At 50.2% G+C, this 25,896-nt stretch overlaps 1 protein-coding gene and 2 long non-coding RNA genes across 6 annotated transcripts in view; 1 reads left to right on the top strand and 2 right to left on the bottom strand.

The window, feature by feature from the left end:
* LOC105483989 (uncharacterized) overlaps positions 1-8,597 on the bottom strand; it is a 14,984-nt gene extending 6,387 nt beyond the window's left edge. Inside the window, exon 1 of the long non-coding RNA XR_011624400.1 lies at positions 8,129-8,597. This is a non-coding gene — a long non-coding RNA (uncharacterized lncRNA). The remainder of the gene's footprint in view (positions 1-8,128) is intronic.
* LOC139363681 (uncharacterized) lies at positions 8,371-25,896 on the top strand. Its single transcript, XR_011624401.1, has 3 exons — positions 8,371-8,458; positions 24,473-25,698; positions 25,774-25,896. It is a non-coding gene; the product is annotated as an uncharacterized lncRNA (long non-coding RNA).
* Positions 16,841-25,896, bottom strand: part of LOC105483988 (RasGEF domain family member 1C) — a 108,827-nt gene continuing 99,771 nt past the window's right edge. For 2 of the 4 annotated variants that reach the window (XM_071097989.1, XM_071097991.1), the window contains exons 12-14: positions 25,527-25,650; positions 18,061-18,133; positions 17,389-17,559 (exon numbers count right to left, since the gene is read on the bottom strand). In XM_071097989.1, the coding sequence (XP_070954090.1) occupies positions 17,535-17,559; positions 18,061-18,133; positions 25,527-25,650 (222 nt within the window). In that variant the 3' untranslated portion in view covers positions 17,389-17,534. Of the gene's footprint in view, positions 17,560-18,060; positions 18,134-25,526; positions 25,651-25,783; positions 25,893-25,896 lie in introns of those variants that run through there. The other 2 variants (XM_071097990.1, XM_071097988.1) reach the window with 2 other exon arrangements.

The raw sequence follows: 25,896 nt of genomic DNA, 5'->3' as shown, positions 1-25,896 counted from the left end.
AGTGGAGCCCCAGTTTAATGGGATTAGTGCTCTTATAAAAAGAGACACCAGAGAGCTTGCTCTCTGTGCACCCATGGGAGCACACAGCAATCTGGCAGCTGTCTGCAAGCCTGGAGGGGCCCTCTCCAGCAACCAAATCAGCTGGCATTTTGATCTTAGACCTTCCAGCCTCAAGAACTGTGAGAAAATAATTTTTTTGTTGTTGAAGCCATCCAGTTTATAGTATTTTGTTATGGCAGCCTGAGCCAACTAATATGGGTGCCTATTTATCCACAAACTTGACAATAGAGTGGGTTGACAATATGATAGATCAAAAATATATGTTGGTGTGATTTTAATTAACAATTCTCTTTTTGTGAGTGGGAACGTGCACTCTTTCATATATTTAAGGACTCCCTAATTTTTTTTTGGATGTGTAGGTGAATTGTTTGCTCGTTCTTTGCCCATTTTTCTTTTGAGTCTCGCTTGGTCACCCAGGGCGGAGGGTAGTAGCACAATCTCAGCTCACTGCAACCCCCGCCTCTTTCTGGGTTCAAGCAATTCCTCTGCCTCAGCTTCCCCAGTAGCTGAGATTACAGGTGCACGTCACCACGCCCACCTACTTTTTGTATTTGTAGTAGAGACGGGGTTTCACCATGTTGGCCAGGCTGGTCTCAAACTCCTGACCTCAAGTGATCCATCTGCCTTGGCCTCCCAAACTGCTGGGATTACAGGCATGAGCCACCGCGCCCTGCCCTAGCATCTTTTTATATACCTGTTTGCCATTTGTATGTCTTCTTCCGAGAAACATCTGTTCAGATCTTTTGCCCATTTAAAAATCAGATTATCAGATTTTTTTTCCTATTTAATTTTTTGAGCTCCTTGTATATTCTGGTTATTAATCCCTGGTCAGATAGTTTGCAAATATTTTCTCCCATTCTATGGGTTGTCTCTTTCCTTTGTTGATTGTTTCCTTTGCTGTGCAGAAGCTTTTCAATCTGATGTAATCCCATTTGACCATTCTTGCTTTGGTCACCTGTCCTTTTGGAGTATTACTCAAGAAATCTTTGCCCAGACCAACTTCCTGGAGTGTTTTCCCAATGTTTTCTTTTAGTAGTTTTATAATTTGAGAGCTTAGATTTAAGTCTTCAATTCATTTTGATTTTTTTATATGGTAAGAGATGGGGTCTAGTTTCATTCTTCTGTATATGGATATCCAGTTTTCCCAGCACCATTCATTGAAGAGACTGTCCTTTCCCCATTGTGTGCTCTTGGCACCTTTGTAGAAAATGAGGTCTCTGTAGATTTACTTCTGGGTTCTCTATTCTGTTCCATTGGTGTATGTGCCTGTTTTAATACCAGTACCATACTGTTTTGGTTACTATAGTTCTGTAGTATAATTTGAAGTCAGGTGATGTGATTCCTCTAGTTTTGTTCTTTTTGCTTAAGATGGCTTTGGCTATTCTGGCTCTTTTGTGATTTCATACACATTTTAGAATTTTTTTTTCTATTTCTCTGAAGAACGTCCTTGGTGTTTTGAAAGGGATTGCACTGAACATGTAGGTTGCTTTGGGTAGTATGGACATTTTAACAATATTATTTCATCTAATCCGTGAACATGGAATATCTTTCCATTTTTTGTGCTCTTTAATTTCTTGCATCAATGTCTTACAGTTTTCATTGTAGAGATCTTTCACTTCTTTTACGTTTATCTATAGATATTTTATTTGTAGCTATTATAAATGAGATTACTTTCTTGATTTCTTTTTCAGATTTTTGAGGCTGGCATATAGAAATGCTATTGATTTTTGTATGTTGATTTTACATTCTGAAACTTTACTGAATTTGTTCATTCATTCTAATAGATTTTGGTGAAGTCTTTAGGTTTTTCCAAATATAATATCATATTATCTTCAAACAAGGATAATTTGACTTCTCCCTTTCCAATTTGGATGCCCTCTCTTTCTTTTGTCTGATTACTCTAGCTAGGGCTCCCAGTACTACGTTGAATAACAGTAGTGAAAGTGGGCATCCTTGTCCTATTCCAGATCTTAAAGGAAAGGCTTTTGGTTTTTCCCTGTTTAGTATGATATTAGCTGTGGATCCATCCTATATGGCTTTTATTATGTTGAGGTATGTTCATCCTATACCCAGTTTTTTGAGGGTTTTTAATCAAGAAGGGATGTTGAATTTTATCAGATGCTTTTTCAGCATCAATTGAAAGGATCATATGGCTGTTGTCCTTTATTTGGTTAATAGGATGTATCACATAGATTGATTTGCATATGTCGAACCATCCTTGCATCCCTAGGATGAATCCCACAAGATCATTATGAATTATCTTTTTTTTTTTTTTTTTTTTGAGACAAGGTCTCACTCTGTCACCTATGCTTGAGTGCAGCAGCGTGATTATTGCCCAGCTAATTGAAAACATTTTTGTAGAGACAGAGGTTTTGCCATGTTGCCCAGACTGGTCTCAAACTCCTGGGCTCAAGCTATCTGCCTGCCTCAGCCTCCCAAAGTGCTGGGATTACAGGTGTGAGCCACTGTGCCCGGTCCTTAAATAATCTTTTTAATGTGTTGCTGAATTTGGTTTGCTAGTATTTTGTTGAGGATTTTCGCATCAATGTTCATCAGGGATATTGGCCTGTAGTTTTCTTTTTTTGATGTGTCTTTGTCTGGTTTTAGTATCAGGGTAATACTGGCCTCATGGAACTGAGTTTGGAAGTTTTCCCTCCTCCTCTATTTTTTGGAATAGTTTGAGTAGGATTGGTATTAGTTCTTTAAATGTATGGTACCAACTGCTTTTTTTTTTTTTTTTTTGAGACAGAGTTTCACTCTGTCGTCCAGGCTGGAGTGCAGTGGCGCAATCTTGGCTCACTGCAAGTTCCACCTCCTGGGTTCATGCCATTCTTCTGCCTCAGCCTCCCAAGTAGCTGGGACTACAGGTGCCTGCCACCACATCCAGCTAATTTTTTTTTTCTGTATTTTTAGTACGGACAGGGTTTCACCGTGTTAGCCAGGATGGTCTTGATCTCCTGACTTTGTGATCCGCCTGCCTTGGCCTCCCAAAGTGCTGGGATTACAGGCGTGAGCCACTGCGCCTGGCCAATAACAATATATTATTAATATGATTAGAGAAAAGTATTTAATTTTGGAGGAGGGAAGGAGAGAGGGAGAAGAGGAGGGAAGAAAAAGGGGAGGGAAGGAAGGGCTCCTCTCTGAGGCTAAGCTCAGAGCAAGGTGAGGGGCACTCAGCCTGAGGATTCTCCTCTTCCTTCAGTGGCCACACAGACACCCTGGCCTCTGGTCCCTGAAATCAAAGATACAGCCTGACATGCTGCCACCCTGGGAGCTGATCAGCAGGCACGCAGCCTGGGGGTTCCCCTCCCGAGGCCTGGGCTCGGCAGGAGGCTCCTCATGGTGCAGTGGAGCCACGGAGAGTCCCGGGGCGGGTGGCGGGTGTGTGGTGCAGAGCTCTGCACCAGGTGGGTTGTTTCCTGGGAGGCCCTGGGCTGTCCTTGGGCCTTGGCTCCTGCCTGAGCCTGGTTCCCCACCTTCCTCTTGACCTTGTGAGGTGCCCAGTGTCCTTTCAGGAAATTCCCTTTCTGCTGGAGTGATGCAGAGCTCGCTTCTGTGGCAGGCGGCCTTCCCCTAACAGCCCCTGGGAGAGATAGAGAGACAGGTCAGGTGACCCCCGCTGTGCGCCGGCCACCCTGCACCTGCAAAAGCCCTACAGTCCTGCTCTCTTCCTTCTTACCTTCCACTCAGGCCAAGGCGCAGCACAGATGTTACTTCCTTGGCAATCCTCCCTGACACCTGCCCAGGCCAAGAGGTGGAAGACATATGTTTGCTAAAGGCCTTGAGTTAGCGTCCCCAGGTAGAGCCGGGCTGGATAGAGCAGTCACTGGAAGAAGTGACTCTCAGTGGGGGCCTAGAGGAACTCCCAGGAGCCAAGTCCTTGCTTTCTCTGCTTCCCTCTGCTCCTGTCTGGGTTCCCCAGTGGCCCCCCGTTTCTTCCCTCCCTGCCCAGAGAGCTCCCTCACCCCTCCAGCCACGTGAAGGTGCCTTCTATGAACCGGGCTGGGACCCTCACCAGATACTGACTTAGCTGGCGCCTTGACCTCCCCAGCTTCCAGAAGCGTAAGCAATAAAGCTCTGTCGTTTACGGTATTCAGTTATAGCAGCCTGAACAAATGAAGATAACAACAGGGCACAGCCCGGGTGGGACGCGTGAGTGCATGAGAAGCCCCCAGGGATGGTGTCTCACTGCTGTTAGGAGGCACGGCCAAAGCCAGCAGATGGTGCTTTTCAAGAGAAGCCAGAAATCCGGACTGTGATATTCCAGCTCCCAATTCGAAATATTTGCTGGCAATTCACTAAATTGAAGCTACCATGCAGGCCAGGTTAAAGGGGCTCCCGGGGTGGAATCTGGGTCCACCACTTTGTGCCTTTGCTTGGTCAGTGGCTTTAACACTGTGCTCTGCAAAGCCCGGGCTGCCATTCTCGCAGTGTGAGGGCTGTGGACCACCTGAGTCAGCATTACCAGGGGACACATGTTACCAAAGTGGCTGCTCGGCCCACTGGATCCCTGAGCCTGAGTCCTAGGGGTGGGGCCTGGACCTTGTCTCTGCCAAAGTGCTGCAGTGACAGCTCCTTCGGCTGCTGGATTTGGGAACTCTGGACAGGCTCCACTAAAGGGCCCCGGGGCACCTGGACATCCAGAGCTGATCAGCCGCAACCAGTGTCATATCTGGGACTTCGTGATGCCGCGGTTTCTTTAAAGAATAGCCCCATCTGCTACATAAAGTTTGCTATCCAGCTCTGCTAACATGGGGGTTGGGGGCACGGAGCCCACAGCCTCCAAAGCGATCTTGATCTTTGAAAAGGAACCCAGCCAGGTCACTTGTTTGCTGGCAGCCTCCTCCTGAGGCTGCCCCTACCCTCGCAGTCCAGTTCCCCGGTCATGCCATGGCCTCAGGTCCTGTCTATGTGGGTCTCTCCTCCTCTCTGCGGTCGTTCCCCATCATCCCACTTGCCCTTTGCTCAAATGTCACTTTCTTAGTTAGGCTTTCCCTGGCCCCTTATATAACACGGCCCCTCCCACTCCACACTCTCTCCCCTCCCTACTTCACTCTCCTCTGTAGTCCTTAGCTGCTGTCAGACACCTACATTATATTCTAGGACATTTTGCTCGCTGCTCCATCCCCAGGGAACAGTGCCTAGCTCCAACTAGGCTTGAAGAAGGATTTGCAGAGTGAATGAATGACTCCAGGAGGTTGTTTCTGCCTCAGGGCCTTTGCATATGTGGTGCCTTTGCACAGAATGTTCTCCCCCCAGCTTAATCCCCAGCTGACTCCTTCTTGTCACTGAGGTCCCATCAAGTGTTTCTACTTCAGAGAGGCTGTCCTGGTCTCCCTAATACCTCACCTCCCTGTGCTTATTTATCACTCTGCTTCCCTTTCTTTATTCTTAAATTAAATTAAATTAAATTATTTATTTAGAGACAGGGTCTCACTCTGTTACCCATGCCAGAGTGCAGGAGTGCAATCATAGCCACTGCAGCCTTGACCTCCTGGGCTCAAGCAATCTTCCCACCTCAGCCTCTGGAAGTGCTGGGATTACAGGTGTGAGCCACCAGGCCCAGCCCCTTGTTCTTTAAATGGAGATATCATTCACATAACGTAAAATGTATCATCTTAAAGTGTACAATCAGTGGTTTTGACTATGTTCACGAGGTTGTACAACCATCACCACTACTGAATTCCATTACATGTCCCCCCTCCACAAAGGAGCCTCATACCATTAGCAGTCACTCATCACCACCCCACTACCCCAATCCCTGGCAATCATTGTCTCTGTGGAGTTACCTGTTCTAGATATTTCCTATAAACGGAATCATACAGTGTGTAACCTTCTGTGTCTGGCTTTTTTCCCTCAGCACAGTGCTTATAGGTTCATCCATGTTGGAGCATGTATCAGAACTTCATTCCTTTTAATACTGAGTAATATTCCATCGTATGAGTATGCTACTGAATGTGGAAGAACTCAGCTGTGTTCCCTTGGCTGTCACACAAATCAACACAGGAGGCGGTTTTCCCCACAGGTGCCTGGGATTACAGGCACCTTCTGTGACCAAATGTGTGGGGGTTGGCCCCACACCAGCAAGAAGGCAATCAGGTCCAGCTGCTGGCCTTTAATGCAATTCTGATACTATCTACCTGGAGATAGTGTCAGAGCCCACAGGGTGGGGCTCAGTCCCCAAGACTGCCCCCACTTCTGATGCCACTCTCAAGTCAGGGCCTCAGGAACTTCTGACGGACCAGCTTTAAGTTGGGGTTCCCAAGACACCCTCCTTGCGTTCAATTAATTGGCTAGAGCGGGAGCGGCTCACAGAACTCAGGGACACACTTATACTTGCTGGTTTATTATAAAGGGTATTACAAAGGATATAGATGAAGAGATGCATGGGCAAGGCATGGGGAAAGGGGCACGAAGGTTCTGCGCCCTCCCTGGGCACGCCGCCCTCCAGGAACCTCCATGTGTTCAGCTATCCTGGAGGTTATACAGAGGCTTCATTACATGGGCATGGCTGGTTAAATCACTGGCCATGGGAGAACAACTTAACCTTCAGCCCCTCTCCCCTCCCTGGAGGCTGGGGGGTGAGGCTGGAAGTCCCAGGCCTCTAGTCCTGCCTGGGTCTTTCTGGTGACCAGCCCCATCCTGGAGCTACCTGGGGGCTGCCCGCCTTCACCCACCTCTTTAGCACATGAAAGCCACCACTGTGGAGATTCCAAGGATTCTAGCAGTTTTAGGCCAGGAAGCCCAGATGAAGATCAAATGTATATTTGATGAGATCACAGCCACATTTTGTGTAGCCATTCATCCATTGAAGTACATTTTGTTTCTTCCTCTCTCCTTGGCTATTGTGAACGGTGTTGCTAATTACATTTGTGTGCAAGTTTTTGTGTGACTGTGTGTTGTCATTTCTTTTAGAATGGAATACCTAGGAGAGTGGAATTGCTGGGTCACATGGTCGTGTTTAATTCTCTCTAGATCTTATCACCTTCTGAAATTATTACTTTTTTTTTTTTTTGAGACAGAGTCTTGCTCTGTCGCCAGGCTGGAGTGCAGGGCCCTATCTCAGCTCACTGCAAACTCCGACAGGTTCAAGTGATTCTCCTGCCTCAGCCTCCCAAGTAGCTGGGATTACAGGCACCTGCCACCACACCCAGCTAATTTTTATATTTTTTGTAGAGATGGGATTTCACCATGTTGGCCAGGCTGGCGTTAAACTCCTGACCTCAAGTGATCCTCCTGCTTCAGCTTCCCAAAGTGCTGGAATTACAGGCATGAGCCACCACACCCGGCCTGATTTTTTTTTTTTTTTGAGGGGGAGTTTCACTCTTGTTGCCCAGACTGGGGGTGCAATGGCACGATCTGGGCTCACTGCAACCTCCGCCTCCTGGGTTCAGGTGATTTTCCTGCCTCAGCCTCCCAAGTAGCTGAGATTACAGGCATGTGCCACCACGCTCGGCTAATTTTTGTATTTTTAGTAGAGAAGGGGTTTCACCACATTGGCCAGGCTGGTCTTGAACTCCTGACCTCAGCTGATCCGCCCACCTTGGCTTCCCAAAGTGCTGGGATTACAGGCGTGAGCCACCGTGTCCACCTATTACTTGTTTATTGACTTCTCTGCTGGGGCTGGGACTAGCATGGAGGGAGTGAGGGAGCTGCCTCCGGTGCAAAATTGGAGACGGGTCCCCAAAATCTCAGTCAGCATAAATAATATTTTCATACATTTTAAAAAGTCAAAGACAGGGTCAGTCAGAGGACTGGAGCCTGAGGCCAAAAGAAAAACCCAAACCGGCCGGGCGTGGTGGCTAAAGACACAAAAAAGGAGCCGAACGTGGTGGCGGCGCCTGTGGTCCCAGCTACCCGGGAGGCTGAGGCGGGAGAACGGCGGGAACCCGGGGGGCGGAGGTCGCGCTGAGCCGAGATCGCGCCGCTGCGCTCCAGCCTGGGCGACAGGGAGAGACTCCGTCAAAAACAAACAAAATCCTGTCTTTATTTAAAATGTTGTTATTTTGTTCTTGGACGTTTTCATTAACTTTACCTTTCAAAAACATGGCATTAAAATATCACTCACCTCGATGGCTGCGTTTTCTGCTCCTCCGGCTTCCGGCGCGGGAGGTGAGAGGCGCGTCCTCAGCCACGTCCCCGCAGGGGCCGCCAGGGCGCTCCGGGCAGCTCGTCACCGGCTCCCGGGAGGCTCGTCCGGCGGCGGCGGGAACCCGCGGCGGGAAGGAACAGTCGTCAGCTCTGATTTCAGGTCAGGCCTCCACGCTGCGAGGCCGGCCTCACATCACAACGTGAGGAAAACCCCGGGCGGCGGGAGCCGCGGAGGCCAGACCCGGGGAGGGCTCCGGGAGCGGAGGAGGAACAGATCCCAGGGCGTCTGGGGGAGAAACGGACACAGGTTGGTGGCAGTGGATGGGGCAGGCGTGGGGAGGGCGGCTGCCGCCAGAGGAGGGTGAGGGTCCAGTCTGAGGCCCGGCCATCGCGACGCCCGGCGCGGCTTCAGGGACCCCGGGGCCGCGGACTCCTGCCGGGCTGGGTGGGCCGTGCCGGAGCGGGGGCGCCCCCTGGCGGTTCGGCGCGGGCCGGCTGGAGCCTCGGCCTCTTTTTTTTTTTTTTTTGAGACAGAGTCTCGCTGTGTCCGGAGTGCAGTGGCGCGATCTCGGCTCACCGCAACCTCCGCCTCCCGGGTTCAAGCCATTCTCCTGCCTCAGCCTCCCGAGTAGCTGGGATTACGGGCACCCGCCACCACGCCCGGCTAGTTTTTGTATTTTTAGTAGAAACGGGGTTTCACCGTGTTGGCCAGGCTGGTCTCGAACTCCTGACCGCAAACGATACCCCTGCCTCGGCCTCCCAAAGTGCTGGGATTACAGGTGTGAGCCACCGCCCCCGGACCCTTGTGACCTCTCAAGTAAACAATTTGAGATGCTTACTCAAGTAAGCGTTCCCAGGGATGCCAAGGCGCGGGAGGGAATCAGGATAAACAAGGCAGTGTTTTAAAAAATTAAATCAGAAGCTACTGCCCACAGGCTGGCTGCCTGTTTTGGCAAATAAAGTTTTACTGGCCAATTGGCAAAAAATCGAGAGCAAAGGCCTCAGGTGCAGGCCACGTGTCAGGGAAAAGCAGGAGACTTAACTGGGCTATTTTAATGCGGTCTGTTTCACTTGCAAGGTGATGCCTCTGCTGTCGCTCCTCAGAGGGAAGCTTGGGCGTGCACACAGTCATCCTGGGGTGGCGGTGGCTTTAGCAGGGCTCTCTTTGGCTGGCCCTTCCCCTCATAATTCTGTTAACTGCCTTTGTTGGTCTCGCACCAGCTGTTAGGCGCCACCAATTGCTGGATGATTGTTCTACTGTTATGACAATGTCCCGGGACGTACATTTCGCCACAGTTTGATTCAATTAAATGCAGGCGCCTCTGCAGGGGCAGTTTTCCAGGCCAGTCTTTGAGGTTCATTCTGACCCCAGGAGGGCTCTTTGTAGCTGCTTTTCTCCATGGTTCTATCTGGTAAATTGGCTGGCTTATGGTTTAGCTGGTTGCTCTGTTGAAGCTGCTAGTTATCTATTAATCGCTTACCAACACGCTCTCTATTGTTTTTGTTTTGTTTTTAGACACTCCAGCTCTGTCGCCCAGGCTGGAGGGCAGTGGCACAGTCTTGGCTCACTGCAATCTCCGCCTCCTGGGTTCAAACGATTCTCCTGCCTCAGCCTCCCAAGTAGCTGGGATTACAGGCTTGTGCCACCATACCAGGCTAATTTTTTATAGTTTTGGTAAAGATGGCGTTTCACCATCTTGGCCAGGCTGGCCTCAAACTTCTGAGCTCAGGTGATCCACCCACCTCGGCCTCCTAAAGTGCTAAGATTACAGGCAAGGGCCTCCGCACCTAGCCTCTCTATTGTTTTTTGAGTGCCCTTAGCCTTGAACTTACCTACACTGTGTTCAAATAAAGGCAATTCCTTTGGGGAGAGCTTAGACGCTGTCTGCTCTATGCCTTGCCTCTCCTCTCCTGGGCAAAATTCCTCAGTCACTGCTTCACTGTGGGTGGTAGGGACAACGGCCCACTTTCTCAGAGTGACACCCTTGCCTGATGAGTGGATTGGGTGGGGACTGTAGCCTCTGATCTTCCTGGCTTACCTCTCCCAGCGTGGAATTTCCACCCTGAGTGAGCTGGAGCCAGCCTGCCTCGGTGTTCTCAGACTGAAGCGCCTAGAGCAGAGTCTCCACTCTGCAATGGAGGGGCTGGCTGGAGGAGGGCCCTGACCTCTCTGCTGTGCTCGCTCAGGATTTAGCTTCGGACACAGAGCTGGGCGGTGCGGGCACAGACACTGGCAGCCGCCCGTCCCGTGGAGGTCTGGTGGCCTCGCCTGGGAGCTCTGTGTTTGCTGCTCCCACCTGGCACAGAGCGTCTGTCACTCTGAGCTGAGAGTGACGAGTGAGGAAGTGGTGATAGTTCAAATGTCATCGTGCTCACTGTTCTTACCAAGCTTCAGTAGGTTTTTCTTGAATCAGTTTTTCTTCATTCGGTTTATGCTTTTAAGACAATATCCGGGCCAGGCGTGGTGGCTCACGCCTGTAATCCCAGCATTTGGGAGGCCCAGGCAGGCAGATCACGAGGTCAGGAGTTCGAGATCAGCCTGACCAACGTGGTGAAACCCCGTCTACTAAAAATACAAAACCCCGACTACTAAAAATACAAAAAAAATATAGTCGGGCGTGGTGGTGCATGCCTGTAATCCCAGCTACTCAGGAGGCTGAGGCAGGAGAATTATTGCTGGAACCCAGGAGGTGGAGGTTGCAGTGAGCCAAGATAGCGCTACTGCACTCCACCCTGGGCAACAGAGCGAGACTCTGTCTCAAGAAAAAAAAAAAAAAAAGACAATTTCCGGAGACTTAAAAGAATCATTTTTACCCCTTGTACTCGTTTTGCTGGGAAGGGGGTCCATTGGGCTCCCTCGGCTCCTCTCCTCTGCCTGCCCTTTGAGATTCCTACTCCTGATGCTGGGCAGATACCCTTCATCCCCACTGCCCTGAGGAGCTCCCCGGCTCTCCCTCCCTGGGCCTGGGCCCCAGGGCGTTTCCTCCTCTGGTAGCTGTGTGTGTCTGAGATGCTATTATTTTGGAGGAACATCACATTGGAGAGAGAACCACCTTTTGCTGTCTGTGTCCTCCCCTTGCCCATTTTCCTGCTCATTTCTCTGGGTGCAGAGCTCTCTTGCTAGGCTATAGGCCCTCTCAGATTTGGGAACTCTACCCTACCCCCTACAGTGATTTACTGCACTTTTTGGTTGTAAAGTGTTTTTCTGGGGGGATGGGAGACAGGGTCTCATTCTGTCACTCAGGCTGGAGCACAGTGGTTCAATTATAGCTCACTGCAGGCTTGAACTCCTGGGCTCAAGCTATCCCCCCACCTCGGCCTCCCACGTAGCTGGGACTACAGGTGTGCGCCACTACTCCTGGCTAAGTTTTAAATTGTTTGTAGAGACACGGTCTCACTGTGTTGCCCAGGCTGGTCTTGAACGATGGACATCAAGTTATCCTCCTGCCTCCCTTAGTGCTGGGATTCCAGGCATCAGCCACCATGCCCAGCTTAAAATCAACTAAAAAAATCAAAGTAGTACTTAAAAATAATTTAGTGTAAGAAGGCTTTTAGCAGAAGCTACCATTCCCACTCCCCTTCCTTTCATATTTTCTGTTCCCCAGAGGCACTCTGTGGTAAGGATCAGGACAGTCACGCCTGCCAGCTCTCTCTCCGTTCGGGCTTCTCCTGGAGCCCTGTCCTCCCACTGGCTCTCATCTGCTGGTGCTGAACAGAGGCTGTCTCCCAGGACTTCCTGTTCTCTCCCTGCGCTGGGTCTTGTGACTGCTGACCCACATCATCTTTCTTGGTTTATTTCCTCATTTTGGTGGCATACATCTCGCTGCAGGAACATAATCCTGACACTGACACTAGGTGTTGGCAAGGATTTGTGGGACCACTGAAGCACGCTGGTGGGCTGGTCTGTCCATTGTGGGGTGAGGGTGCCTTTCCACGTCCGTACATGAAGCATTCTTATTACAGCTGCGGAGTGTTCCATGGGGAGGCACACGGGGATGTATTTTCCCGGCTTCCTATTTATGGACATGGGTTGTTTCCAATCTTTTGCTGTCAAACACTGCTGCGACGAACAGCTGTATGCAGACTTCATTTGAAGGTGTGTAAGGGTGAAGGAAGATCACTTCGTAGAAGAGACATTCCCATGTCACAGCATCCACATGTTTGTCATTTTTATTTTTTTATTTTTTATTTTTTTATTTTCTGAGATGGAGTTTAGCTCTTGTTGCCCAGGCTGGAGTGCAATGGCACGATCTCGGCTCACTGTAACCTCTGCCCCCAGGGTTCAAGTGATTCTCCTGCCTCAGCCTCCTGAATAGCTGGGATTACAGGCTCCTGCCACCACACCTGGCTAATTTTTTGTATTTTTAGTAGAAATGGGGTTTCACCATGTTGGCCAGGCTGGTCTTGAACTTCAAACCTCAGGTGATCCACCCACCTCAGCCTCCCAAGGTGCTGGGATTACAGGCGTGAGCCACCACGCCCGGCCTATAATTTTGATGGCAACCACCAAATCCACCCCCATGGGAGAGCCTCAATTTACACTCCGAACAGCAATCACAAGTGCTTGTTTCCCCAGCTGTGCTTCAAAACATTACTATTTTTCTGTCAATCTAAGAGGTAAAAATGACATATCAATGTGGTCTTCTTTCAGAGAATTTGAACTGCTGGTTAGGGGCCTTCAGCTGGGCTTTCCAAGGGCTGGGCTGGGCTGACGAGCAAATCCACATGCTGGCACAGGAGCAGGACTGTGGAGGCCATTTGTGACATCTCTGTTATGCAAATAATGTGCTGATCTCAGATTTTTTCGCTTAGTTTAGGTTGTAAAAGTGGAAGTGTTGGGTCAAAAGCGATCAGAGATCTTTCTAAAACTGACCATGTTACTGCCACCCCCGAAACTCTTCACTGGCTCCCCTAGAGCCTTTGGGGTAAACTTCAAGCTCCTTGGTCTGCCCGTGGGGATCTTTACTGCTGGCCTCTGCCGCTCTTTCCTGCCATTGCTCTCTGCCCTGACGCGTGGGATTTCTGTCTCCTCCTTTGCTGAACTGCTCTCAGCTTGCCCACTGGGTAACGGTCTGTTGGGCTGTAGTGGGGACAGCTTATGCCCTAGATCCCTTCATTCCACTTAACCTTCCCATCTCTCCGGTCCTGACTGGAGGCGCAGGGTGGGATGCTGAAGACGACGGTGTCAGGCACCCCACCCAGCCACAGGCCAGGGCCCCGCTGTGGTTGAGGGGCCTCTCATCATGCCTTTTGACATTTCCCTACTGGATCCATCTCCTGGCCTAGGGCCCCAGGACCCCAACCTGAGTCCTGGGGAGTGAAAATGGGGCCCTTTTCACTGAAGATTCTGTGCAGCAGGCCATGAGCCACGCAGCCTGGGTGCCTGGGGATGGAGGGTGGCGTGACAGGGAGTGAGGCCTGCTTTTCTCTATGGCTGGGTATGAGGCATGGCTTCACCCAGCAGGGCCCGCGGAGGGCCAGGGCAGGTGCAGGAGGGGAGCTGGGCCGAGGCAGATTTTTGTCTTGAGCATGAATGGGACAGTGCAGGTCCTCCTGAAACATCAGGGGACACCAGGGGGCTCAGGGACCTGCAAAAGAGGAGCAGGCAGGAGCAGAGGAAAGACACATGTCACCGTGTGACTGTGGGAAGCCCAGGTGGTGGCAGAAGCCCCTCTGCTCCACACCATGGTTAGAAGCAGAGCTGTGGAGGCAACAGACCCTGCACGCCCCCCCTCTCCATGCTGTTGTCCATGAGCAGTTGCTTAGCCTTTCTGAGCCTCTGTTCCCGACTTGCCAAGGGGCATGATGACAGCACCTACCTGGCGGGGTTTGTTAGGCTGCAGGTGAAGCGCTGGCCTGAGGCTCGGTGTCATGGGGAAGCGTTTGAGTTTCCAGGTATGAAGTATGAGCCTTCAGCTGAGACACATCCCAACTGGCGCTCTTGACTGAGATCCCAGCTGCTCACCTCCTTGACCCATGGGTGAGTGAGTCAGTGATCGGGAGCTAGAAACTGGGGAGGGCATTGCTTGGAGGGTGCTGCGGGTGCACGGGGTACTTCCAAGGGCTGAGGGGGTTGCCCCTCCTGGAGAACCACTCAGGAACCCTGCAGGGTTGGGAGACGCAGAGGCCTGAGGTCTGATGCCTGCCTGAGGGATCTGAAGGAGGAGGGGCTATGTCAGCATTTGTTTATCTGTCCCTGAGTTGTTAGGGAAGGGGACCATGACAGTCCCTGGGACAGCCCTACTCACACCTTTGAGATTATCTGGGGTTCTGCTCTGGGGGCCTGCATGGGTTTTGCAGAGGGCTGGATGTGGCTGGGTTCCCAGGCTAAGGTGCTGGCCACCATGGAGATGCCTGATGTGGTCTAATGTTGGTAACCTCCCCAATTGCCATGTTGAAACGGAACCCCCAGTGTGAGGGTATTAAGAGGTGGGGTCTTTTGGGGAGTGGTTAAGTCATGGGGGTGCTGGCCTTGTGAATGGGCTTAGTGCCCTCATAAAAGGGGCTGGAGGCAGCTGCACACCCCTTCCGTGTGAGGGCACGCAGATGGCACCACCTGTGAGGGGCCAGACACTGAACTGCTGGTGCCTTGATCTTGGACTTCCCAACCCCCAGAGTTGTAAGCAATGCATTCCCGTTGTTTATAAATTACCCAGCCTCCGGTATTCTGTTCCAGCAGCCAGAACCAAGACACCATTTCCCAAGGAACTGCTTGGGGTGGAGGGCAGTCCCCAGTGATGCAGTGATGGGGGGCAGGGGTTTCAGAGAACCCACGGGTCCCCCATGTGAGAATGAATCCATTTGGAACCCCAGCCAGGCCCAGGGCCTCTGAGGCAAGCCCCAGTCAGGGAAGAATCTTCCGGTCTGCAGGCTCCACCCCACCCTGGCTCCCTCCCTGGAGAAGCCTAGGTAGTGAAGGAGAGCCCATGGCCAGGCCCCGCCTCGTGCCTGCGTTCGACTCAGTGGTGTTAGGGGTTCGCATCACCTGGTGCCACGCTGCGCTCACAGGCATTAGTCCTGGGCACCACCTGCGCTGCTGACACCTGCCCCACAGGCACAGGCCCTGCCCTGTGGAGCCCCTGGGGGCCGTCCCATCTGGCTGGCCATGACACTGGAGCCAGGACTACAGGAGAACAAAGACGCCTCTGCAGGGAAGGGCCATGAGCCAAGGCGCAGACTGTGTGGCTGTGGGCAAGGCCTCCCTGGGCTCCGAGGCTGCACCTGGAGAAGGAACACCGGGTCTGGGCGGGTCCTCTGAGGGAGCTCATGCCCTCTGGCTGCACCAGGGCCTGGCACCCAGCAGCTGCTCAGAGGGGTGCAGAGCCAGGTTGAAGGCCCCTTGGAGGATCCTGAGGCACAAATGTCCTCAGCCTGAGCCCCCAGACCTGCCTTCTCCATGGGGCTGGCTGTGGGCTGCCTCCTTCCCTCCTGCCCCAGAGCCTCCCCTGCTGGGCTGAGCCTCGGGGCACCCAGCTTCACCTGGCCGTCCTGATACCCATCCTGCGCTGGGCCACTGGGGGGCTGCTGTCAGGAATGGCTTCTGGGAGATGGGCCCTGCACCTGAGGCTGCAGCTCTGACTGGATCGACAAGGTGGGGAACAGCATGTCAGGCAGTGGGAACAGCATACCGGTGCAGCCAGGAGGCAGGGACGGTCCCCGCTGACCTCTGCAGTGGGCTTTTCTCATGTTGCCCAAGGGGTGCCAGGGACTGCGGGTGTCGGGTAGGGATGAGGGTGAGAAGGTGGCTCTAACCAGCTCCTGGAACCCCCCCAAACTCTTGGGGTTTGGCCTCCAGGGCTCTGCCCGGGCCCTATGGGAGCCCTGCCCCCACCTCTGTACATTACTTGCCCGCCCTGGGGTCTCAGATGGAAGGGGTGGGCTGGAGGGTGCAGGGCAGATTCTGCTCGGCCCTGGTGTGCAGGCCCCGGTGTGCAGGCCCCGGTGTGCAGGCCCCGGTGTGCAGGCCCTGGTGTGCAGGCCCTGGGCCTCTGCCGGGCCCTTCTGGGCCTTGCTGCGGTCCTGGCTCACCAGGCAGAGTCCCCGAGTTGGCTGAGGCACCGGGGCTGCTGGTGGCCCTGTCTCTGCCTGTTCCCCAGATTGGAACCAAGTCTAGGACAGCCAAGTCTGATCCTGAGTGGGACCCCACCGCGGAGGGGCCTGACATGGCCTAGAGAGGGCCAGGGTGGGTCAGTCAGTGCACCCCAGCGCTCCCTCCCCAACCCATCCGCACCCCCAGCAGGCCCTGACCAGGAAAGGGGGTGCAAATTGCACTCCCTGACTTCCTGACTAAATGACCTTGTCACGTGTCAGGTGGGGTCTCAGCTGCTCCCCAGCGCACTGCTTGCTGGCTCAGTTTGTGAGGGGCTGGAAACAGACTGGGTGGGGCTGTGGGAGGGGCCTGCTGGTGGGCCGAGGGGTTTTACTGGCTTCCTCATGCCCTGCTCTGGACAAGAGGAACCAGGCACAGGCAAGGCTCTGGGTATCCCTCCCCAAAGGTTAGCTGAGCATCCACCGTGCACCAGGCTCTGTGAGCACGACACGGGTCCCTGGATGGGAAACGGTTTCCCGGTCCCATACCTGGAACTGTGGCTACAACATTCCCCGGGCTGAGTTGAAAACCTGCCAGGCATCCTGGCCAAAGGTCATCTCAGGCCGGCGGGTCAGAGACATGGGGTGGACACGGATAGGCCAGGGTGTATGGGTGTGTTTATAGCGACTAGAGTTTACAAGGGGCTGGGTGGCGGGACTGCCGTGTACACACTGTGACTCCGGGTGTCCAGTTTGTCCTGCTGACCCGTTCCACAGCTGTTACCAGAAAGCTATCTCCTGGGGCCAGCAGCGTCCAGGAAGCGGGTACCTGGGCTGCAGAGACAAGCTCGTCGGCAGGGCAGGGTGAGGGACCATGGGCGGAATGGCAGTGGCCGCTGGTGGGCTCGGGGCTGGCGTGGGCATCTCACTTCGCACCGTGATGCCTGCTGTGGTTCCAGAAGTTCCCAAGCCACCTGGTGACAGACTGTGGGTGGTGGCCAAAGTGGCACATGTCACCAAGCAAGGTCTCGAGCTTGCAGTGGCCCCACCCTCTGCGGCAGTGTTGTGTCCTTGCCGAGGATGGACAGACTGACCAGGCCCCACAGTCCTGAAGGCAGGATGTCCCCAAGGCATGTGCCACCCACACGTCTGGAGGCCCTGGGTCCTGCCAGGGCTGAAGTCCCACAAAAGGTCTCCTGTGCCCGTATGGCCACTGTGAGGGGCAGCAGGCCACGGGGTCGGCATTTGCAAAGTAGTGAGGCGCTCCCCCGCCTCTGCCCGCTGGGCCATCCGAGGCAGGGCTGTGGACGGCTTCTGTGGGCTCCATCTCTTCCTCCTCCCTCAGCTCAGCGCTTTCATGTCTTCCCCAAAATAGAAGATCTGCAGATTTAAGCATGTCGGGCAGCGGTGAGAGCCTGGAGCTCCCCACCCCAGTGAGACGGCTCTCCAGCACAGCCATCTTCTCAGTGCGCTGAGGAGAGCCGGCCTCCTGCCCCCGAGGGATGTTCTGCAAATCCCTGTGGCCAGTCCTCGAAGTCCACTGCTAGGGATCATTTCCGACCGCCACTCGGACGTGTTAACACGCTGAGCAAGAAGGAGGTGGGGCGTGTGTCCTACTGTCTGGCATAAAAATATAGACTGGGAGTCCCTGTCCCTGGGACATGCATCTTGACTGCCCACAGAGGCAGCCACCAGCTATGGAGGGGAGGGTCACAGGCTCAGCCTCCTCTCCTCATCCTACGACCATGGCTTGATCCCGCCCCACCCCACTGTGGGCTGCTCAGGCTCCCAGGAGGCTGATGACCCGGGTATCTCTGAGGCCCCTCGGCCCTGTCCTGGTCCCAAGCAGCCCCCAGGCCCCATCTCCACACAAAGACTCACCTTAGAGATTTCCATCTCTCTTTTTCTGTTTGGTTCTCTGGGCTCTCACTTTCATAAGAAGCCAAATAAAGACCTAGACAGAAAATGAAGTGAAATTTCACAACTATGGTTGATGGTAACCTGTTCTACACCCAGATGATAATAACCTGTTCTACACCCAGATGATAATAACCTGTTCTACACCTGGTGTATTTGTGTGGGTCTCTTTCTGGGTTCTCTGTTCTGTCCCATTGTTGCATGCGTCCATCCCTGCCCTAATACTGTGCTGTCTTAATGACCATAGCTCTATGATATTTGCGTAAGGGCTTTTGCTTCTGTGTGAAACTCACTTCAAATGATGTATAAATACATGAGTCTTCATTTCTCTAGAATAACTAACTGCCCAAGAATGCATTGGCTGGGTCATATAATAGTGGCATATTTGGAATAAGAAACTCTTTATCTAGCCCTATATTCTGAGGATTATCTCTTGCTTTTCCCTGCTAAAAGTTGTATAGGTTTACATTTTACATTTTAGTCTGTGATCCATGCTGAGCTAATTATTTGTGTAAGGTGTGAGGCTTGGGCTGGGGCTCGTGTTGGTCTGTGGACTGTGGATGCCTGGACGCTCCAGCACTGTTTGTTGGAGGGCTAGCTTTCCTCCATTGAGGTTTTTTTTTTTTTTGGTCAAAAATCACCTGATATACTTGTGTGGGTCTCTTTCTGGGTTCTCTGTTCTGTCCCATTGACCATGTGTCCATCCCTCCCCTAATACTGTGCTGTCTTAATGATTGTAGCTCTATAATATCAGCCTTAACATCAAGCAGACTCATTCCTCCCATGAATCCTTTTCAAGATTGTTTTAGCAATTCTAGTTCCTTTGCCTTCCCATACAAATTTTAGGAGAATCTCATCTCTGTCTTACAAAGAGTCTTGCTGGGAGTTGGGTAGGAATTGCATTAAACCTGTACTTAAATTCTGGGAGGAGAATTAATACCTTTGCTACGCAGTCTTCCCGTTCGTGAACATTTTATGTCTCCATTTATCTACATCTTCCTTGATTTCTTTCATCAGCATTAATTTTTAGCATCCACGTCCTGTGCATGTTTTGTTAGATTTCCACCTACGTTTTTGTGTGTGAGTGATTGTAAATGGTATTATAGTTTTGGTTTCAGTGTGCGCATATTCATTGCTCGTACGTAGAAACACGGTTGATTTCTCCATGTGCGTCTTGTATTCTGCAACCTTGCTGAATCCCTTATTAGTTCTAGGAGTTTTTATAGATTCCTTGGGATTTTTTTCCCTCATGATCTGCAAATAGGGACAGCGTTAATTTTTCTTTCTGATTTGTGTGTTATTTCCTGTTCTTACCTTATTGCACTAACTAGATCTTCCATTACTATGATGACTAAGAGTGGGGAAGAGTGAACATCCTTTCCTTGTTACTGGTCTTAGGAGGAAAGCATTGAATCTTCCACTGTTAAATATGATGTTTGCAGAAGCGTTTCTGTAGATGCAACTTGTCATGCTGATAAATTCCTTTCTATTACTAGTGTCTGAGAGTTTTTACTGTAAATGCGTGTAGAAATTTGTCAAATCCTTTTTCTGCATTGATTAATATAATCATGTGTCTTTGCTGCTTTAGCTGTTTAGTATAGTGAGTTACACTGATTGAATTTCAAATATTGAACAGCTTCGCATCCTTGGAATGAACCCACTTAGTCATGACGTATAATTATTTTTATATATTGCTGAACTCTATTTGCTTATTTTGTTACGGATTCTTGTATCTATATTCCTGAGGGATATTGGTTTATATTTTCTTTTTTTGGTACTGTCTTTGGTTTTAGTATCAGAGTAATACTGGCGCCATGGTTTGGATGTTTGTGTCCCTGAAAAATTCATGTTGAAACATAATCCCTAATGCAACAGTGTTAACTAACAGACGGGGTCTGTAGGAGGCGATTAGGCCATGAGGTTCCACCCTCACGGATGGGATTAGTGCCCTTATAAAAGGGCTGGGGGGAGCTAGCCTGGCCCCTTTTTGCCCATCTACCATATAAGGACACTGCATTTGCCTCTTCTGCCATGTGAGGACACAGCGAGAAGGCTCCACCTTGGAAGCAGAGAGCAGCCCTCACCAGACACAGGATCTGCCTTCATCTTGGACTTCTGGCCTCTATATGTAGAAAAAATATATATCTATATCTATATTTAACTCAGTGGTAAGAAAATGTCTGTTGTTTATGAATTACCCAGTCTAAGGCATTTCGTTATGGCAGCTCAAACTGACTGAGATAACTGGCTTCATAAAATGAATCAGGAGGCTCCCTCCTCTTCCACTTTCTGGAACAGACTGTGCAGAACTGGTGTTAATTCTTTAAGTGTTTGGTAGAAGTCTCCAGTGTAACCATTTGAGCCTGGAGACTTCATTTTTGGGAGTTTTAAAATTATAAATTCAATTTATTTAATAGTTATAGGGCTATTCAAATGATCGATTTTATGTCAAGTTGTGGTAATTTGTGTTTTTTGAGGAATTAGTCCATGTCATTTAAATTGTCAGATTCATGTGTGTGGAGTTGTTTGTCGTATTCTCTTACTATCTTTTCAATGTCTGTAGTCGTTAGTGATACCCTGTTTTACTCCTGGTACAGTAGTCCCCTATTATCTGTGGGGGATACATTCTAAGTCCCCTAGTGGCTGCCTGAAACTGTAGATAGTACGGAATCCTATACATACTTGCCTTGGATCCCTTTTCCATCTTAACTAAGCACCATCAGGCACTTTTGCAGTTTGAGACGCAACAGCAAAACTAGCAAGAATTTATTTTTCTTTCTTCAAACTTTCATGGATGAGTTTGTTCTTACTGTAGATCTTAGTAATCTCAGCATACATTTTTTTTTTCCCTTAATTTGAGAACTTTCACCTCATCATTTAAAGGAGGCACTTTACAGCTTCCGTTTGCCATATCTGAATTGCCTGCATCACTACTCAGGTACTTTGGGGCCATTAAGAAGTAAAATAGGCTGCGTGCGGTGGCTCACGCCTGTAATCCCAGCACTTTGGGAGGCTGAGGTTGGTAGATTACTTGAGGTCAGGAGTTCGAGACCAGCCTGGCCAACATGGTGAAACCTCGTCTCTACTAAAAATACAAAAATTAACTGGGCATGGTGGCTCATGCCTGTAATCCCAGCTACTTGGGTGGCTGAGGGAGGAGAATCACTTGAACCAGGAGGCAGAGGCTGCAGTGAGCTGAGATCATGCCACTGCACTCCAGCCTGGGTGACAGAGCAAGACTCTGTCTCAAAAAAAAAAAAAAAAAAAAGAGTAAAATAAGGGTTACCTGAACACAAGCACAGTGACACTGACAGTTGATCTGATAACTGAGATGGCTACTAAGTGACTAACGGGCAGCATAAATACAGCACAAATGTTGGACAAAGGGATGATTCATGTCCCAGGAGGAACAGGGTGGGATGACGTGTGATTTCATCACACTACTCAGAATGGTGCACAATTCAAAACTTACGAATTGTTTATTTCTGGAATTTTCCATGTAATATGTTCAGACCATGGTTGACTGAGGGTAACTACAGATAAGGGGGCACTACTGTATTAGTAATTTGTGTCTTTTCCTTTTCTTTGTAAAAGGTTCTTTGCTAGATGGCGTCAATTTTATTGTTCTTTTCAAAGAACCAGCCCTTTGATTAACTTTATTGTTTTTCTGCTTACAGTTTCATTGATTTTTGCTCTTATTTCCTTCCTTCTGCTGGCTTTGAGTTTATTTTGCTCCTCTTTTTCTAGAGTCTTGATGTAGGAACTTACATTATTGATTTGAAACTTTCCCTTTTTTCTAATATATGCATTCGGTGCTGTAAAATTTCCTCTCAGTCCTGCTTTAGCTGTCCCACAAATTTGATTATATTTTCAGTCAGTTCAATTATTTATTTATTTATTTTTGAGATGGAGTCTCACTCTGTCGCCCAGGCTGGAGTGCAGTGGCCGGATCTCAGCTCACTGCAAGCTCCGCCTCCCGGGTTCACGCCATTCTCCTGCCTCAGCCTCCCTAGTAGCTGGGACTACAGGCGCCCGCCACCTCGCCCGGCTAGTTTTTTGTATTTTTTAGTAGAGACGGGGTTTCACCGTGTTAGCCGGGATGGTCTCGATCTCCTGACCTTGTGATCCGCCCGCCTCGGCCTCCCAAAGTGCTGGGATTACAGGCTTGAGCCACCGCGCCCGGCCCAATTATTTTTTTAATTTCCCATGAGCCTCTTTGACCCATGGATTATTTACAAGTGTGTCATTTAATTTCTAAATGTTTGAAGAGTTTTCTATTGTCTCAAGCTACTGATGTATAATTTAATCCCACTGCGGCTGAAGAACACAGTGTGTTATGATTTCAATTACTTTACATTTGTTTCAGCTTGTTTTATGGCTCAGGATATGGTATATCTTGGTCTATATTCTGGGGGCGATTTTAAAAAATGTGTGTTCTACTGCACTTGTATGGAGTGTTCTGTAAATGTTGATTAGATCCTGTTGTTTGATGATATTGTTGAGTTCTTTGTCTTTGCTGATTTTCTGTCTAGTTGTTTTATCAATTGTTGAGAGAAGGGTGTTGACATCTTCAATTGTAATTGTAGATTACTTATTTCTCCTTTCAGTTTCATCAGCTTTTGCTTAATGAATTTTGCAGCCCTGATGTTTGGTGGATACATAGTTAGGATTGCTATGTCCTGGGGGACTGACCCTATTATTAATATATAATGTCTTTCTTTGTTTCTGGTAATAATTTTCTTTCTTCTAAGGTATAGTTTATCTGAAATTAATATTGCTATTCTTGCTTTCCTCTAATTAATATTAGCATGCTGTATCTTTTCTTCTTTTTTTTTTTTTCCTTTGGGATGGAGTCTCGCTCTGTTGCCCAGGCTGGAGTGCGGTGGCGTGATCTTGGCTCACTGCAAGCTCCGCCTCCCGGGTTCACGCCATTCTTCTGCCTCAGCCTCCCGAGTAGCTGGGACTACAGGCACCTGCCACCATGCCTGGCTAATTTTTTGTAATTTTAGTAGAGACTGGGTTTCACCGTGTTAGCCAGGATGGTCTCGATCTCCTGACCTCGTGATCCACCCGCCTCAGCCTCCCAAAGTGCTGGGATTACAGGCCTGAGCCACCGCGTCCAGCCCTTTTCTTCTCTTTACTTATCAAAATGTCTCTATCATTATATTGAAGTGAGTTTCTTGTAGATAGCATATCGTTGGATCATTTTAAAATATCAACTTTGTCAATTTCTTTTACTTGGGGTATTTAGACCATTTACATTTAATGTAATTATTAATATGTTAGGACTTAAGTCTGCCTTTTTGTCTATTTTTTTGTTTTCTTTTTGTTCTGTGTTTTGTTCTCTGTTTTATTTTTCTTGTCTTCCTGTGGTTTACCTGAACAGCTTTTAGAATTCTATTTTGATTTATCTATTGTTAATTCCTGAAGGATGTTTTCACTGTATATAGGATTCTGGCTTGACAGTTCTTTATTTTTGGCAATTGAAAAATGTGCCCCTGTCTTCTGGCCTCTTGGTTTCTGATGAGAAATTTGACATGATTCAAACTGTTTTTCCCCTATGGGTAAAGTGTCATTTCTCTCTCAGTGCTTTTAAGGCAAAAAGGAACCTTGCAGACATGATTAAATGAAGGATCTGGAGATGGGGAAAATATCTTGGATTATATGTAAGGGCCCTAAATGCAGTCACAGGTGTCCTTATAAGAGCATGGCAAAGGGAGATTTGACTATGGTGGAGAGAAGATGATGTGATGATGGAAGCAGAGATTGGAGTGATGCACTTTGAAGATGAAGGAAGGGGCCACAGCCAAGGAATACAGGTGGCCATGAGAAGTTGAAAAAGGCCAGGAAATAGATGCTACTCTCAGGGCATCCAGAAGAAACCAGCCCTGCTGACACCTTGATTTTAGCCCAAAGAAACTAATTTCAGCCCTCTGATCTCCAGAAGTCTATAAGGATAAATTTGTGTTGCTCTGAGTCACCAAGTTTGTGATTTGTGACAGCACCAACAGGAAACTAATACACTAGTGTGGATTGAGTGTAGTTGTATGGGCTTTGCCTGGTCAACTCAAGGCATTCTCACCATGGCCCTGGGGAGCAAGTTCTCACATCACCCCCCTTTCCAGATGCTGCAGGGGAGCCTTAGAGACGATGAGGCCTGCTCATGGCACAGCTCACTGTGGTGGGAGCAGCTCAGACTGGTTTATTCATCAGCTGCTGAGCTTCTTAGTGGAAGTGGCGGGAGGTGGCTACAGATACGGGTGAAACCCCCTCCAAAAAGTTCCCAGCTTCAAAATATAAACAATAAAATGGCAAAGTTGAAAGTATTCAAAAGCAAAATCATTACAAGATCCTTCTCCCCTATTTTTTTTTTTAGAAAGTGAAAGTGCTCCCTGAGCCTAAGTGAGGGTCCGTCTGTGCCCTGCGTGCGGTGATGAGGAGCCAGGTCTTCTGCGTCCGGAGCAGGCCCTCTCAGGGTGATGTGGCTGGCCACGGGGCCATGCCACCCCAGCTCAAGCACACAGGGCCACTTGCTTCTCTACCACTTCTGCTTCCTGAAAGCAGGGCCCTGGGACCTGCCCCCTTAGCACACTTGCAAGCAAACTTACGTCTGACAAATGATCACATGGAAATGCTTATTTAGTGGAGAGGACAGAAATGAATGGCACTCTGGAGCAAAGAGGCCTCATCTCGCGCCTGTGTTTATTACACCAGGACACACGTACACGCCTACACAGTCAGTGCCGTGCTTGGCACTCCCCACGTAAGCTCTGGGAGGGTGATTCTTTTTTTTTTTTTTTTTTTGAGATGAAGTCTCGCTCTGTCGCCCAGGCTGGAGTGCAGTAGTGGCACGATCTTGGCTCACTGCAACTTCTGCCCCTGGGTTCAAGTGATTCTCCTGCCTCAGCCTCCTGAGTAGCTGGGACTACGGGCAGGTGCCACCACGCCCGGCTAATTTTTGTATTTTTAGTAGAGAGGGGGTTTCACCATGTTGGTCAGGCTGGTCTTGAATTCCTGACCTTGTGATCTGCCCACCTTGGCCTCCCAAAGTGCTGGGATTATAGGCGTGAGCCACCGCGCCCGGCTGAGGGTGATTCTTATCATCACCCCCACTTCACTGAGGAAAGTGATTCAGTCTGGTAGATGGTTCTGATTTACAATTCCAAAGGTGTCCAAACTGTGTCCGGGGAGGAGCCTGGCCCCGGGGGTCCTTGAGGTCCCAGCCTGGACCTCCTCAGGCCCATCCTGTGCTCCTGGAGTGGCAATGGGCCAGCTGGGGGGATGGAGCCCTCCTTGTTCCCTCCTGGAGCCAGCCCAGGTGGGCAGGGTGCCTCCCTAACCTACTCAGAGCAGAGGTCCTGAATGGCGACTGAGAGGCTACCCCAGGGTCCCGTGGCCCAGCAGGCAGGAGGGCTGCAGGACTCACTTACCATCCTCACTGAAGATGGGGGCGGTGGACAGGTAGTGGGTGATGCTGGGATCTTGCTCGAAGGGACACTCCACTTGTTTCCAGGTGATGAACTCGCCCACCTGCTTGGCCAGCTCCAGGAATTTCTGCCAGAGTCACAGAGACACAGAATGGAGGCGCTCCAGAGCCTGGAGGTCCCCAGGACAGGGAGGGGCTGGTCCTGGCAGAGTCACAGAGACACAGAATGGAGGCAACTCCAGAGCCTGGAGGTCCCCAGGACGGGGAGAGGCTGGTCCTGGCAGAGACTCGCTCAACCCTCAGTGACTTTAGGAGTCTGAGGAGGAGCAGGGGGCAATAAATGAGGGCGAGGGCAGCCCGGGCCTGCAGCCTGC

The sequence above is a fragment of the Macaca nemestrina genome, chromosome 6, assembly GCF_043159975.1.
Source record: "Macaca nemestrina isolate mMacNem1 chromosome 6, mMacNem.hap1, whole genome shotgun sequence".
In the NCBI taxonomy this organism is placed as follows: Eukaryota; Metazoa; Chordata; class Mammalia; order Primates; family Cercopithecidae; genus Macaca; species Macaca nemestrina.
This window is presented reverse-complemented; position numbering and strand designations above follow the sequence as displayed.